Source organism: Diplodia seriata, assembly GCF_021436955.1.
Source record: "Diplodia seriata strain FDS-637 chromosome Unknown scaffold_10, whole genome shotgun sequence".
NCBI lineage: Eukaryota > Fungi > Ascomycota > Dothideomycetes > Botryosphaeriales > Botryosphaeriaceae > Diplodia > Diplodia seriata.
The window spans coordinates 1603227-1617246 of record NW_027117317.1 but is presented as its reverse complement, the minus strand read 5'-3'; the positions used below and the strand labels follow the sequence as shown (position 1 = coordinate 1617246).

General features: G+C 55.7%; 2 protein-coding genes across 2 annotated transcripts; both read right to left on the bottom strand.

The window, feature by feature from the left end:
- Positions 1-3539: 3539 nt before the first annotated feature.
- SLS55_009688 (uncharacterized protein) lies at positions 3540-4355 on the bottom strand (the record flags this gene model as incomplete). The annotated part of the gene is made up of 1 exon (XM_066781083.1): positions 3540-4355. One exon carries the CDS (start codon positions 4353-4355, stop codon positions 3540-3542), a length of 816 nt encoding a protein of 271 aa, XP_066629029.1.
- Positions 4356-11503: 7148 nt separating this feature from the next.
- On the bottom strand, positions 11504-13857 carry RPN2_2 (proteasome regulatory particle base subunit; the record flags this gene model as incomplete). Its single annotated transcript, XM_066781082.1, has 2 exons — positions 11504-13813; positions 13849-13857. 2 exons carry the CDS (start codon positions 13855-13857, stop codon positions 11504-11506), a joined length of 2319 nt encoding a protein of 772 aa, XP_066629028.1.
- Between the last annotated feature and the right edge of the window lie 163 nt (positions 13858-14020).

Here is a 14020-nt window from a genome sequence, read left to right as displayed (position 1 = left end):
GGTTGTTCGTATTTAACAGCGGCGATGAGGGCACTAAGATAGTCGTGGCCGCGTGGGGTTGGCAGCGCTCTCGGCTGCGGCCATGTCGTCCGTCGCTCATCGGCCCGGCGGAGGGCGTGTCGTGCCCGTCAGCCTGTCAGCATTCCAAACTGCTGCCTGGCCGGCTCATTTTTGTAGCGGCGGGGGTCGTGCGATTGGCAGCGCTGGGTACGTCAAAGCGCTTTGTTTGCCCCAGAAAAAGGATCTGTCCTGCTGCGGGTGATTTCTGTGCCTCGCGATGTGTCGTGATGGTGTTGGTCCTCGAATCGGCTTCTGTGCTCGGAGCCGATCGCTGCCGCCGAGTGCGGGGCCGTGACTAATTCTGCCCTCGAACTCCCCTTGACTCATGCTGCGCTTGAACTTTTAGTCTGGACGATCGATGGGTTGTCTTCTCATGTGGATGCAGGAAGTGTCTGTTTCGTATCACTGCTTCTCGTAGTGAAAACACTAGTCAAAGTGAAAGGATCATCATTCATTGATTTCAAAACAAGGAGATATCACGCAAAGCATTGTGTCCAGTTGAGCAAACGCGCAAATCCCAACAAACATTCCAAAGGGTGCCAAAGAAGTTAGCTGAAACCTCCATGTATGTATCCATCCCAGTGCAATTTGTTCCGGCCATCGAAATGAGATTCATGACGTCGAGGTGGAACCAACATCAAACCGAATATCACTGACGCCCAGAGCTACCCGACGATTACACCACCACCTCAAGATCCCTTGACTCCCTCCGCTTCAGACTGCGATCCAGAGCCCCCTGAGTCCGGTGCAGGATTCCCATCTCCCTTCGGCTCAACCACGTGCACTTCGGTCGCAACAAGCTGTTCAAGAGTAACCGGCGGAGCCTTCAAGCGCGGATGTTCGGGGTCATCAACGTCCAGCAAGGCCAAGCATTCGCCGGCGCGCTCGGTGACAGGGACGCCGCCATCGCACCTTCTCCACGGCCCTCGCCCGAGCTCCTCATGTGCGAGGCGCTGCAACTGCAGCACCTCGTTCGCGTTCCACTCGAGCCGGGAGTACTGATCCAGCACGCGCCGTCGCTGAACCCACGCCGCGCACGGCTCGAGCGCGTACGAGAGCACGACGACTCCACCGCCCACGCCGAAGACGATGCCCAGCCCAAACGTCGGGGAATTGGCGAAGGCGGTGCTGCGGATCTTCTGCGCCTGGCAGAAGCCGTCGCCGATGCCGTTGCGGTGCGTCGTACTGTCGATCGGTATGCGCGGATCCGACGGGCCCGTACGTCGCCACCTCGACGTAGTCCTGTTGGTATGCCGCCATGAGCGTGGCGAACCAGCTCTCGACCTCCAGCTGCCATTGGTTACTTCCGATGGGCCCTTGGATGCCGTTGGCTAGTTTCTGTCGGCCGATCAAGGCGGCGCTGCCGAGGATGTTGACGACGTCGTTCAGCCCGCGGAACTTGGTGTTTTGGATGTCCACCATCCAGCGCAGTAGGTCGTACTCTCTGCCGTTCCGTATGATGGTGGGGTGCGGTTGGAAGAAGTCTCGCCATGATTCGAGAGGAGTGCATCTTGTGTCGGGAGGGAGGTTTGGATTGCACCATTGCACTTGCGACGTGCACCCCATGATGGATGCTGCCTTGTCCGGATAGTAGACCCCGGAGTTGTTGAAGCCGGCCACGTTATAGTATGGAGTGGTAAGGAAGCTGCGTGCCGAGTACCAGGCATCAGTTGTTTCTTCTTGGAAGATGACCGTGTTGGTGCCGAGGCTAAAGAGTAAAATATCTGCGTGAGGGACTTGAAGCTCGGGGATGGGGTAGAACTCGGAGTCTCCGATTTCGTATGAACCGTTCATGTAGTACGCTGCGCGCGTCCTGTTTCACCGTCAGCTTGCCTTACGTGACTTCTTCCCTTGACACCTACTTTAGATCGTAATCGGCGAAGATGCCTCCTTCGCGCCAGGCTTTTTTTGACAATTTCGGATGTTTGAATGCGTAATTACTGCCGGGTCTTCGTCCAAGAGAGTAACCACCGTACGAATAGTGGCCCAGGTCGTCGGAGTGGTTGTATGAAGATTCATAATTTGTCGTGTCCAGCGGGGCGCAGTGGTAAACGGATCTGGATTGCATTCTTTCGCTCGGAGGGGTGTTCAAACCAAAATCGTCATTTGAATCGAGGAAGCCTGAATCAATGCGCAGATTTCCATGGCTGCTTTGGCAGATGCTGTCGTGGAATGGGCAGCTTGCATTCCTATCCACCGTAGCCGACAGTCCCTTCTTGGTATAGGTGTGGCAATCTTCCGTGTTGGCTCTGTTGGAATAGCACTGTTGCTGGTAGAGTGACGCCACGGCTGCTGCTTGCGATAGCCACGGGGCGAGATAATCGAGCACAACCGAGACGTTCGTCCCTTCGTAGCCCAGTATTCCGCAACGAGAACCCGAAAGCAGAACATCGCTTCCAATCGCCGTCGAGACCCTGGATGATAGACCACCAGCCGCGGCAAAGGCTAGGAGGATCAGCAAGGTGAGAGCAACAAGCGGACATATGCGGGTGTAGTTCCTTGCCGTCTTATCCACCTTTGCCCATGCCCAAATGATTGCCAAGAAGTTGCTCAAACCACTGGTGCCGTTCGCAGAGTTACGGAGCACTGCTTGACGCTGGTGGTGAAGCGCGTCTCTAGCAGCTTCCGTCGAGTATATGCGATGTAGGAGATAGCAAACGATTCTCCAGAAAGACGTTCCTACGATAGAAACAAAGAAGGCGACGAAAGCAATCAGTAGCGTGCCTTCCGTGCGCCTCAGCGTTATTGTATATCCGAGAATCTTGCCCCGAGACCAGTTCGTCCAGACTCCAAGATATACGTCGTAATTCTTGGCGATTTCGTGTGTGACTGGAAGGGAAGTCATGATGTCTGAATTGTTGAGGTGAAGGGGATTCTGTGGGGAGAAGGGAGACCTCTGCACTGCCAAAAACCTTTGTCAAGCGCCCTTTATAAGGCCCTTTCTGGCTGTTTAGTGTCCAGCCTGATCAAGTATGCAGGGAGAGCACTCAGTTACACCAGATATATGTCACGCATGGAATGGGGCTGCTGCCTCATCCATGGAGGCTTTGTACATCAGGCTGATGCCTTTTGTATGACAGCAAAAGCTTCAAACCCCTTTGTCTATGGTCTGTAGATATTGGATGATTTATGCCGCAGTCAGCAGAGCTGAACTCCCGTACGACCACACATTCCCAAGTAAGACTGATGGGATCTGGCCCAGACACTACGGCACTTGACCTAGAATCAATAGGGTAATATATGCGAATATCTGTGCAACCTATCACCTTGCTGTAGCTAATGTGGACGTCTACGCTGATATTTTTAACTTCACCATTTTGCGAGGTGCCCGTTGTGACACCTGTGACTACAGTTACAATGGGGTAAAGTAGGGAAGAAGACTTGCACACGAAGAATTCAATACACCAGCGGATGGCCGCAAATTCTCTCAATCAAACACCCCGTCCCCATCACTCGAACAGCCCTCCCCACCCCCAGCCTCAGGCAAAAATCGACTTCGGCCTCTCCAGCCTCTCCCCATCAAGCTCCACATCCACCTTCTCATTATAAAAGCACAGCGCCCCGACAATCAACCCGCTCTCCAGGGTCGGATTCCGATACCACCACACCCCATCCTTCACCGTCTCCCCACCCTCAACCACAACATCATAATACTCCGCCTCGCCCTTATACGGGCACTTCGTCCTTGTCTCGCTGGGCCTCAACACCCCCGGATCCACGCTCGTCGGGGGGAGGTAAAACCGCGTCGGCAGCCCCGTCTCGTACAAATGATACGCCGACACGGCATGCGCGACCAGCACGCCCCCAACAAACACCTTGACGGGGCGGGTGGAGTGCACGATGTCGATGCGCTTGAACGGGTCTTTCGGATGCACGTCGATGCGCGTGTCCTCCTCGAACCACGCGTCCGCGGCGGCGAACTCGATGCGCACCATCCCCCTTAGGTCGCTTACTTTCCCCTCTCCCTCTCCCTCGTCCTCCGCGCCGACGTCCTCGCCAAACGCCAGCACCCGATCCGTCTCCGTCCCGCTGGAGGTCAGCCGCAGCACGCGCGCTTTCCCTTTTTCGACGTCCTTGACGACGCTCCATGACCCGGCGGCGAGCGAGGCGAGGGGCACGTAGTAGTACGGGTAGTACGGGTGCTCCCAGACGTAGATGCCGCGCGTGGTGTCGGCGACGAAGCGGTTGCCGACTTGCACGCGGATGCGCTTGGGCGTCGCGAGGGTGCGGACGGGGCCGGTGGTGAGGAGGGTGTGGGCGAGGGTGGCGAGGTCGGCGGGGGGTTTGGGTGGCATTTTTGGCGCGGTCGTGCCTGGGGTTGGGTGGTGTTGTTCTTTTTATGTGGGGGGCTGGTTGGGGGATTGGTGGGGTTGTTGAAGGAGGGCGGATTGGGGGTGGAGGTGGGTGGTGGCCGATCGGATTTTATATGTAAGAGGCTCGCTCGGAGCAGGCGGATGTGGTTTGTAAGAATGTCTCAGCGGAAGGAGGGGAGAGGCGGACTGGAATGCAGGGGACTTGGATTGACGTCAGCGACTGATGACGAATCGCGGGGCAGCAGCGCGGGGTTGTCGGACGGACTTTGTGTTCGACACCGCGACTCACTGCACTTCCTGGTCGAATGCGGGCTGCTCTGAAGCTTGCGCGGCGGCTCAGGCACCCGAAGGCATTATTGGAGAGACATGGTAGGCGGAATTAAGATCATATATGAGTATGTGACCGCTGGTCTTCTGAAGGAGGAGAAGAGAAAGAAACTCTCAGTCTATATCTGGAGGAAAATGGTAGCCAAAATCCCAGTCAGTCGTGTCAGTGAACTGCATGTCGTCGAAGTTGCCGGCGGTGAAGGAGAAGTCTTCCGCAGAGTGTGACCCCACGTCCGGTAGGTTCAACGGATCGTACTCCACCTGTCTAGACTGTTGAAGCTCAGTATCTCGCTCATTAGAGGAGGGGCCAGCTTCAGTTCCTTCAAGTGGACGATGGGGTTGTGTTGCCGATGTGGAAAACTCATGTGACTGGAGTCCCGGCGTTCCCGCCCTGAGCTCACCCGGCGCACCTCCCCCTGCATGCACCGTGTCCGCATTCTCCTTCACCCAAGCCCAAACATGCGTTCCTTCGTCGTTGCTTGGTCGTACCCGTGAGTCCTCAGGCTCCAATGTTTCTGTGACTGCTTGCTGAACAGAAACTTTGGAGGCCTCAAGGCTCCGGAACTCTGCAATGAGGCCTTGCTGGACCCCTTGCAGGATTTGGACAAGTTGACTCCGCAAGTTCTCTTCAATCCCCTGTATATCCATACTCACTGCTTCGGTTAGAGTCTCCCGCACTCGAGTCTCTAATCGCTCCTTGCTGAACTGCTGATATCGTGAAAGCACATCAGCTGATGCCAATTCCGGAAATTGTGTGAGATCGTCGAAGGTACAGTCTAACGTTTGTCAGATAAGGTTGAAGCTTGGATGATTGAAAGTAGCTTACATGGTGTCGGGATGTCAGTTTTATCCACATCGGGAAACAGGATCCGGAACACGTGTGTCCAGCGCTGCTCCTCCGTCGATTCACCTCTTACTCTCTTCTTCGAGCGGAGCTTCTGCTCTTGCGTAGGCGAAATCCCTTCCGCTTTCTCCACAACAGGTAGCTTAATGCATCTTTCCTCCGCCTGAAGGTGCGCAATCAAGCCTTCCTGCTCTCTGAAATCGGCGGCGCATCGGTCGCATCGGCTTGGTAAGAGATGATGTCTGTACAGATGCTCTCTGGATTTCTGCCGTTAGTCTAAGATGAACTTATGGGAGGCTGGCTTTCTTACTTTAAGCGCGCAACAGAACTGAAGCCAGGATAATAGCATGAAGTGAATTGCGGTTTTCTCGGAAAGTGCCGTTTGAAAAACGGGCAAGCCAATCTCTGCATGGGTGTTGCTTTTCCCTTGCCTTTTTTCGCAGGCCGTTGATTGCTCTCGTCGTCATCTTCTTCGCCTCCGTTGTTTCCGGTGCCACCGACTCCTTTGCCCTTCCTCTTCTTTCTTGGGACCATTGAGCTTTGCTCCACGTTGTTCAGTCCCCCAGCTTGATGATTTCCTGTTGAGCCGTTGGAGCCGCTGTAGCTCGTGCGATACCCCATGCTTGTAGTTTCCATACTTTCTTCGGGGGAAGAAGATTCTGGAGTAAGCATCTCGGAATCGGACTCGCTTTCAAACTCGGAATCGGATTCAGACTCTAACAGCTGGCTGTGGAAAACCTCCATCAAGCGCTCCACAATCTGTTGCTTCATGGGGTTCAAGGTTGTTCTCACAACATCAGACTCCGAGCTCCCTCCTGAAAGTTCGGAATCATCATCAGTGCTCGTACTGAGAGCTCCGTCGGAGGATACTGCTGGTGGGACGTTCTTGACCCAATATTATATACGTTAGCCAGGCACTCATGATCAACGGATTCCGTAGGCAATTCTCACCGGCAACTGCGTCTTCCGCACTCCAGTAAGGGCATCACCAAATTCATCTCTCGCGGCCGGACCACACTCGCCAACAAGCCTTTGTTCACTGCTCAGAGACGGGGACTGGATGGCAGTAACGGCGACAGTACTGGCTGTTTCAGCTGCAGCTGCCCTCCGCCTAGGGGCCTCGAGTTTCTCCAAGAAATGCTGTAACTCCATGATCGTGACGTCAGGACTGGGTATCTCAGCGATCGCTTTCTCGAGCGATTTATACGGCGCGCGAGGCGCGTTGATCAGCGAAGCATTACTAGCCCGGGTTGCGTGCGAAGGATTACTCAAATCGATTTTTTTTTTCAAGACCATGCTCTTGCGACTCTTGATGCCCCTACTCACGGAAGGGTCTGTCTCCTGGGCCTCTTCACGTTTCGACTTTCCTGGGGCAATATCAGCATACAACGTTCTTTTTCTACGAAAAAAAAAAAAGAAAAAGCCTGGAACAAGCTTGGAATATACGTACGGGGTGGGAGACTTAAAGTTCCGGGGTGTCCGACCTCCAACGGTGGCCGGAGGACTGATTTCACCTCCGGTCTTATACTGCCGATGTTTGTCGTCCTCCTATTTATGATGCGCTTAAACGGTGCAGAGTCTTGAGCCTCTTTCGAGGGAGCAGTGGGACTGCTGTTGGCTTTGGATAACGTTGACCCAGCACGGGTGTCCGGATATTTTCGTATATGTTTACTATATTGAGATGATAGTAGAGGACGACTTGAATCTACTACATGATTCGTAGGAGGGGAAGCGGGGATCTGTTGCGAAGGATGAACGTCCGACTCCGCCTCGTTACTTGCGCCCCGCAAGTTTTCAAAGGAAGAAGACATGGTAGGCGAGCGCATTGGATATATCCTGGATGAGGAACTCGAAAGGTGGAAACGACCTGGATCAGCTCGAGGAAAAGATGCTTGGCTGAGACCTGCGACCGAAGAGAAGTATATATCCGGCAGACGGCAGATGATAAGAGGAAGGGTACTGATGACAGAAAAGAGGATGATGCAGAAGTAAAGGAGAAGCGGGCCCTTATTTCGAGGGAACTCTTAAATCGTGGCTAAGCCGCGTGATGGGGCGATAGAGCGGTGCGCAGTTGCGCACATCTCAACTGCGATCGGCGACGTGCAGGGATGCGAAGCTGAAGAGGGTGGGGGCGAATACCCCATCAATAGAGGCAAGCGAAGACGTGTCACAGACTGCAACAATCCGGCATGCTTTCCATGTGTTCGTGCGACGGACGAGGTGTCGGTGGTACGGAAGTGGAATGCAGCAAGAAGCAATCGACGCGCTTTGGTCGGGTAGCATATGTTGTTTTGCATCAAGGCCAGCATGGAGCAATGTCTCTCGTCTGGTGCTGTATGCAAGTCTTGTGACAAGAATCTTAGATACTTGCAAGACAATGAGCATAACCGATCAGTACTGCTGACAAGCGTAAGCGAATGGGCTGGGTCATTTAGATGCTGTTCAACGTATGGCGGGACAATGTCACGTCGGGTAGCACAGCAGTGTGTTTTGTTCTGCTTTGACAGTAGCGCTGAGACATAAGAGGAACGTGAAATCGCGCGCTTTATGTACTTAGAAGCATGTCACTTGATCGGGCGGCGACTTCTCTGTGAAGGCGCTTTTGAATCGGATATTTATCCGCGGCGAGTCCAGCTTCCCCAAAGGTGGGTGCGGGGTGTGTGGGTCATTTTCTCCGCGCAACTGAACCCCGCAGAAGGACAACCATTGTCACATTCAATGCTCTTCGATTCCATACGTCTTCCACACACGACCAATCAACAACACAGTCAACATGCCATTCACCGACGCAACCCTGCCCAAAATGCCCGAATTCGATGCCCTCACGCTGGACCCTCAAGGTCCTCCGGGCAACACGTGGGGTCTCTTCGGCGAGAAGGACGAGCTGGGCATGCTGAACCTTCTCACGCCCGAGACCGTCGCCGCCGCAGCAAAAGAAATCAAGACCGGAGTGCGCTACTCACTGGACCTGCCGTTGAACCAGCCCGCGTTTCCCAGCTTTGACCGCCAGCCCTTTCATCACGAGATCCGCCAACGAGGCGCAGGTCGGAACGTCAATGACGATATTGTTACTTTCAATACCCAATCGAGCTCGCAATGGGACGGCTTCCGGCACTACGGTCTGTCTTGACAGCGCTTATCTTCCCCTTCTCCTCTCTCCTCTCCAACGTTTACTTCCCGATCGGTTCCCGGCTCACCCATCCCAACCAGGCAACCAAGAACACAAATGCTACTACATGGGCCACACCCAAGACGACATCCTCAAATCCGACATCATCGGCACCAACGGTACCTCCCCCCTTTCCCCTCCTCCTCCTCTTCCTCCTCCTCCCCACCCATCCCCAAACACACCCAACTAACCCATCCCCCCAGCCTGGCTCCGCGCCGGCGGCATCCAAGGCCGCGCCATCCTCCTCGACTACCCCAGCTGGGCATCCACGCACTCCATCCCGATCTCGCCCTTCACCTCTCAGCCGATCCCACTCACCCACATCCGCGCCCTCCTCGCCACCCGCAACATCACGCCACGCCTTGGCGACATCCTCCTCCTCCGCACGGGCCTCGACAGCGCGCTCAAAGCGCTCCCTCCCACCTCGCAGCGCGCCCTCGCCTCCCGGCCCTCTCCCGACTTCATCGGGCTGGAGGCGGGCCGGGAGACGCTGGCGTGGCTGTGGGAGAGCGGGTTCAGCTGCGTGGCGAGCGACGCGCCGAGTTTCGAGCGCGGGCCGGTGATGGGGCCGCACGCGGATGCGCGGCATACGCTGCATCAGTGGTTGCTGTGCGGCTGGGGGATGCCGATTGGGGAGTTGTTCGATCTGGAGGGCGTGGCGGAGGCGTGTGGGAGGGAGGGGAGGTGGAGCTTCTTTTTTAGTAGTGTGCCGTTGAAGGTGAGTGGGGTCCGATCTCCCCCCCCCCCCCCCCCCCCCCCCCCCCCCTTCCTCCACCCCCACCACACACACACACACACACACTCTCTCTCTCTCTCTTTTCGGTGGTGGTGGGGCCGACGGGGAATGTGTGAGTGATTGGTTGGCTGATGGTGATGGTTGTAGGTTCCTGGCGGGGTTGCGAGCCCTCCGAATGCGGTTGCGATTCTGTAGAGGGAGGGTGGGATGAACGGGCCGGGCTGGCGGCGCGGATGCTGCCGTATGTCTCGTGTGAAGCGGATGAGGGCTTGGTGGGGTAGTACTCCATGTGGTATGCCATTCACGTACACACCTGGTGCTGCTGAGGGTCGGTTTCGCTGACTACGGCTGGGAACGCAACTTACTGGAAAACCTCCGGAGCCATGACCGATTTTGTCTTCTTGAGAAAGACTTTTGCATTGGTAGTGGGACGGGGACGTTCGAGAGACAACTTATCCGTATGGCTTCTGATCGATTAGGGCTCTGGGGATCTATTGAAGCCTTATTGCGTGGTAATAGAGGCCGCCGGCCACTCAACAATACGCTTCATCGAGATGAGCAGAGGTGGCGCTTGAGAAGAGCCAGTGCAACTCGGACCGAGGAAGTCGTGGCTGGGCTACTCTACTATTGGAATGGACTAGCGGAGATGTTACTCGGCCTTTGCCATTCAGCGTTCCCAATTGCCGCTGTTCACTGTCATTAGTATTTGCTTTCTCAAGTCACCTTTTCAACCAGGGGTCGCAGCTTGAACCGCTTGCAAGCTCAAGCAAAGGGGGGTGGGTCCTTGAGGCGATCAAACAAGCGGCCCTGCTTGCGCTCGAGCTTGGTTGATCGCTTGACAAGCGCTTGTCAGCGCGATTCTTGGCATATAAATGCTATAATCAGTAGTAAACGGCCCGTGCATACGCCACGATGCTTGGCATGGTGTTGAGGCCCTTACCATCCTTCTCCCCCCTCTTCCTCTCTTTCTTTTGCCAAGCCCGACGCACACGGTCAGCTTAGTCGCTATGGTTTGAAGCGGGCGGGCGGGGTAAGCAAAGCAAGGCAAGCGAGCGAGCTGGTTCGCCCCACCCGTCCTCGGCCACAAGTATGGGTATCTGCAGAAAAAAAAAAACCCCCGTGCGCGGTCCGGGCCCGGATCGAGGGATTTTATGAAAAGCGAAGGTTAAGGTCGGTATCAGGGATGGAACCTGCATCAGCATAGCGACGAAGTCCAACAAGCATCCACAAAGGCTCTCTCGCCCGAGCATACATAGCATTGACGTTGGCGTCGGCGTCGGCGTCGGGCGTTGGTAGCAGCATTGTCGTCGAATGGGAAGTCGGTCGTTCGGTCGGTCGAAGTAGCCGGCCTTTGTCGCCATCGTCATGCATACTGGGCGTCAAGCCCCGCGCCAGCAAGATAGGTTTGTTATTGAGAGCGCGAAATGGGTGAATGAAAAGTCACATATAACACACTCGAGCGAAAAGCATACATCAGTGCAAAAGGGAAAAAAAAAAAAAAATTATCGCGCTTCAATTCATGCATAATATACACACTACTACCCTGCCGTCTGCCTGCGTACCCGCCTCGCGGGAAGACTTGGATGAACCCCCCGCCCTTCGTGAAGCCTTTCTGAGAGAGATGGAAGAGATGCGGAAAAGGAAGAAGCAAAATCAAGAACAACAACAACAAACAGAGCGCCCAAGTCTATCACAAAAAAAGCTGTAATTTCTCTTCGGTCGTCCGTTCGTTCTTTCCCAGCCAAGTTTGGTTTGTTTGCGCCAGTCCAGTTCCGGAGGAGGGCATGGCTACCAACCCCCTCTCTCTTGAACCATAATCCCATCCATCCCGTTTCCCGCATTTTCCACTTTCCCGCGTACTGTAATTACCGCCCCTGTCTGTCCCGTCTGTCAGGAGGATTCTGAGCCGACCCCCCAGTCGGGGGGCAAGGGCTCGTCGTCAAAACTAAGCTAGTAATCCACTTCCATGCGAAAAGAGAAAGACCGCTTCCTAACACAGCACCCCGATCGTGATGATGTACAAGGAGAAGGGATCGAGCTTCGGCTCTTACTCGTCACCGCCGTCCGAGTAGTATTCGAAGTCGTGAGGTGCCTCTGCCTCCTCGCCGTCCTCGTCTTCGTCGACGGCGGTGAGAACGCCGGCGGCCTCTGCGGCGCCGCTGGTGGAACCAGCAGCGACGTCGCGCGAGCTGTACGAGTCCTCGACGCGGTCTGAAAGAGTGTGACCGGGTGCGCCGGGCGCAGGAGTGGTAGCCGCCTTCTTGACCTTCAGCTCGAGAAGTTCCTTGGGCTCCGAGGGCTTCGTGTCTGTCACAAGGATGACACCTCCAGTGGCCTGTGAACAGGTTAGCATTGCAAAGAAGTGAAGTGCGCGTGAAACTCACCTTCTTGACAGGCACGTAGCGCTCGCCGGGGAAGCTGATGTACTTCAGCTGCGCCGGCAGCACCCTCGACATGTTCTCGAGCTCGTAGCCGACCTTCTCCTTCTCAACCTTCTTCTTCGCACCCTCCGCAGACGGAGTACCCTCCTTCTCGCCCTCCTTCTTCTCGTCCTTCTTGGTGTCCTCATCAGTCTCCATCTTGTCGTCATCGTTCGAAGCCTTGGGCGTGGCCGGCGTCGGGTCCACATCCATGCTCTCCCGACGCTGTTGCCTCTCCTTGACCATCTTGCGACGCTTGGCTTGGGCAGTGGTAGACAGCACCGCCGTCTTGATCTTCTCCGGAGCCTCCTCTGTCTTGACTTCTACCTCGGGCGGGTAATCGAACATGCTTGGCCTGGTTGCGCTGTGGAACTTGAAGCTAGGGATTTCAAGTTCTTGGTCGACACCAATGATTGCCGTGGGGGTGAAGCTGAGGGAGAGGAAGTGGGTCAACGGGAACCAGTACCAGTACTGAGTGAAGACAGCCATGCCGACGATGGCCGTCATGTTCAAGTTGCCCGTCTGAGTCTGCAGACCAATGGTGCAGTTGCGACCACCGGCGTCAATGATACCGAGGGCGATAGCAGCGCCGAACTTGGCCATAGCATCCTCGTGGCGGTCGCCCACAACCTTCTGGAGCGTTTTACGGATCGTTGCAACCTTGGGGTTCATCGACTCGTTCTGCTGGACCATGATCATTGCGAGGGAGATGAGAGCACCCTGGCGGACAAAGTCGGTGGAATCCTTCATCATGGGTTCGAGGAGGTCGATAGCCTCGTGGAGACCGGTGCCAGCGCAGGCAATACCAAGGGCCATGGTTGCGCCGTACCGCACGTGAGGGTTGTAGGACTCAGCGAGAAGCTCGACCATACGAGGCACAGCGCCCGGCTTTCTGAAGAGAACGAACCCAAGACTCATGACGGCGACTCTGCGGACATCATCACTGACGTCACTGACGGCAACGTGAAGCAACTTGCGGACAGCCTTGTTGCTGCTGGTACCGCAGTAGGCGAGGGCGATGGTCATAATACCACCGTACCTCAGGGTCGGGTCGGGATCCTCAAGAAGACCGTTGATGAGCTCATCGGCAGCCTCCTGTCGGCCGTACATGATGAGAGCCATGCCCATGGCCAGACCGCGTACGATCTTCTCGTGCTGAGTGTCGTGGGCATACTGGATCATGTCCTCCAGAGCCTTGATGTTGCCAGTGCCAAGCATGACAAGACCCATGGCGAGACCGACGGCCTCACCGTTGATGGCAGAGTCGGTGTACAGGACGGTCTTGAGGGAATCATAGATGTCCTCGTTACCAGTAGCCATGCCCGCAACACCCAAACCAAGGGCACCGCCATGCTGCACGACTTCCTCCGAGGCCTTCCTGAATTGGGTCGACAGGTACTCAAGCACATCGGTGCCGTGGTTGCTGTAGATCAGGCCCAGGGCGAAGAGAGAACCACCCTGGCTGTACGACGAACCAGAGACGTTGTTGTCCTTGGGGAGGTAGGGGTCAAGCAGCCTCTGGCCCTGAGTGATGTTTCCACGATGGATGACACCCAAGGCTGCGGTGGCGGTGAATTTGGACCAGTTGACAGCCTTCTGGAGCCAGTCCAGATTGTCCCGGAAGAAGCCATCATTGGTAGTACCCGAGTTCATGAAGGCGTTGGCGAAAGTGACAGCTGTGTGGAAGATGGAGTTCCGAGCCTCAAGGCTGTCACGGATCTTGTTCAAAACCGCGCGATCAGCATGGTTGTTCCTGTAGAGGAACTCCAGGTTGAGCTCGATCGTCTTGGTGCCCTTCAGAATGTTGCGAATAGACGAGAAAGCTTTCTTCGACTCGTCTGTGGCCGGGTTCGATTTTGTCCTGGATGGAATGGTCGCGGTATGGGTGCTCTCCGCGTTCGCCAGCAATCCGTCCGTTTCCCTGGTTCCTTCGCCAGACTCGGTCTGCATGGCATCCCCGTTGGAAGACGATTGTCCACCAGCCTCATCCTTCTTCTCCTCCTCCTCAACCTCGGGGAGCTCCTCCATCACCTTCGAGAGGAACTCCTGTGAGCTGTTGTCGTAGAGATCGAAAGAAATTTGGTAGGCAACGGCCAAGGAATGAGCATCTCCACGCTCGACGAGGTGGCGAAGCATGTTCGATGCCATCGA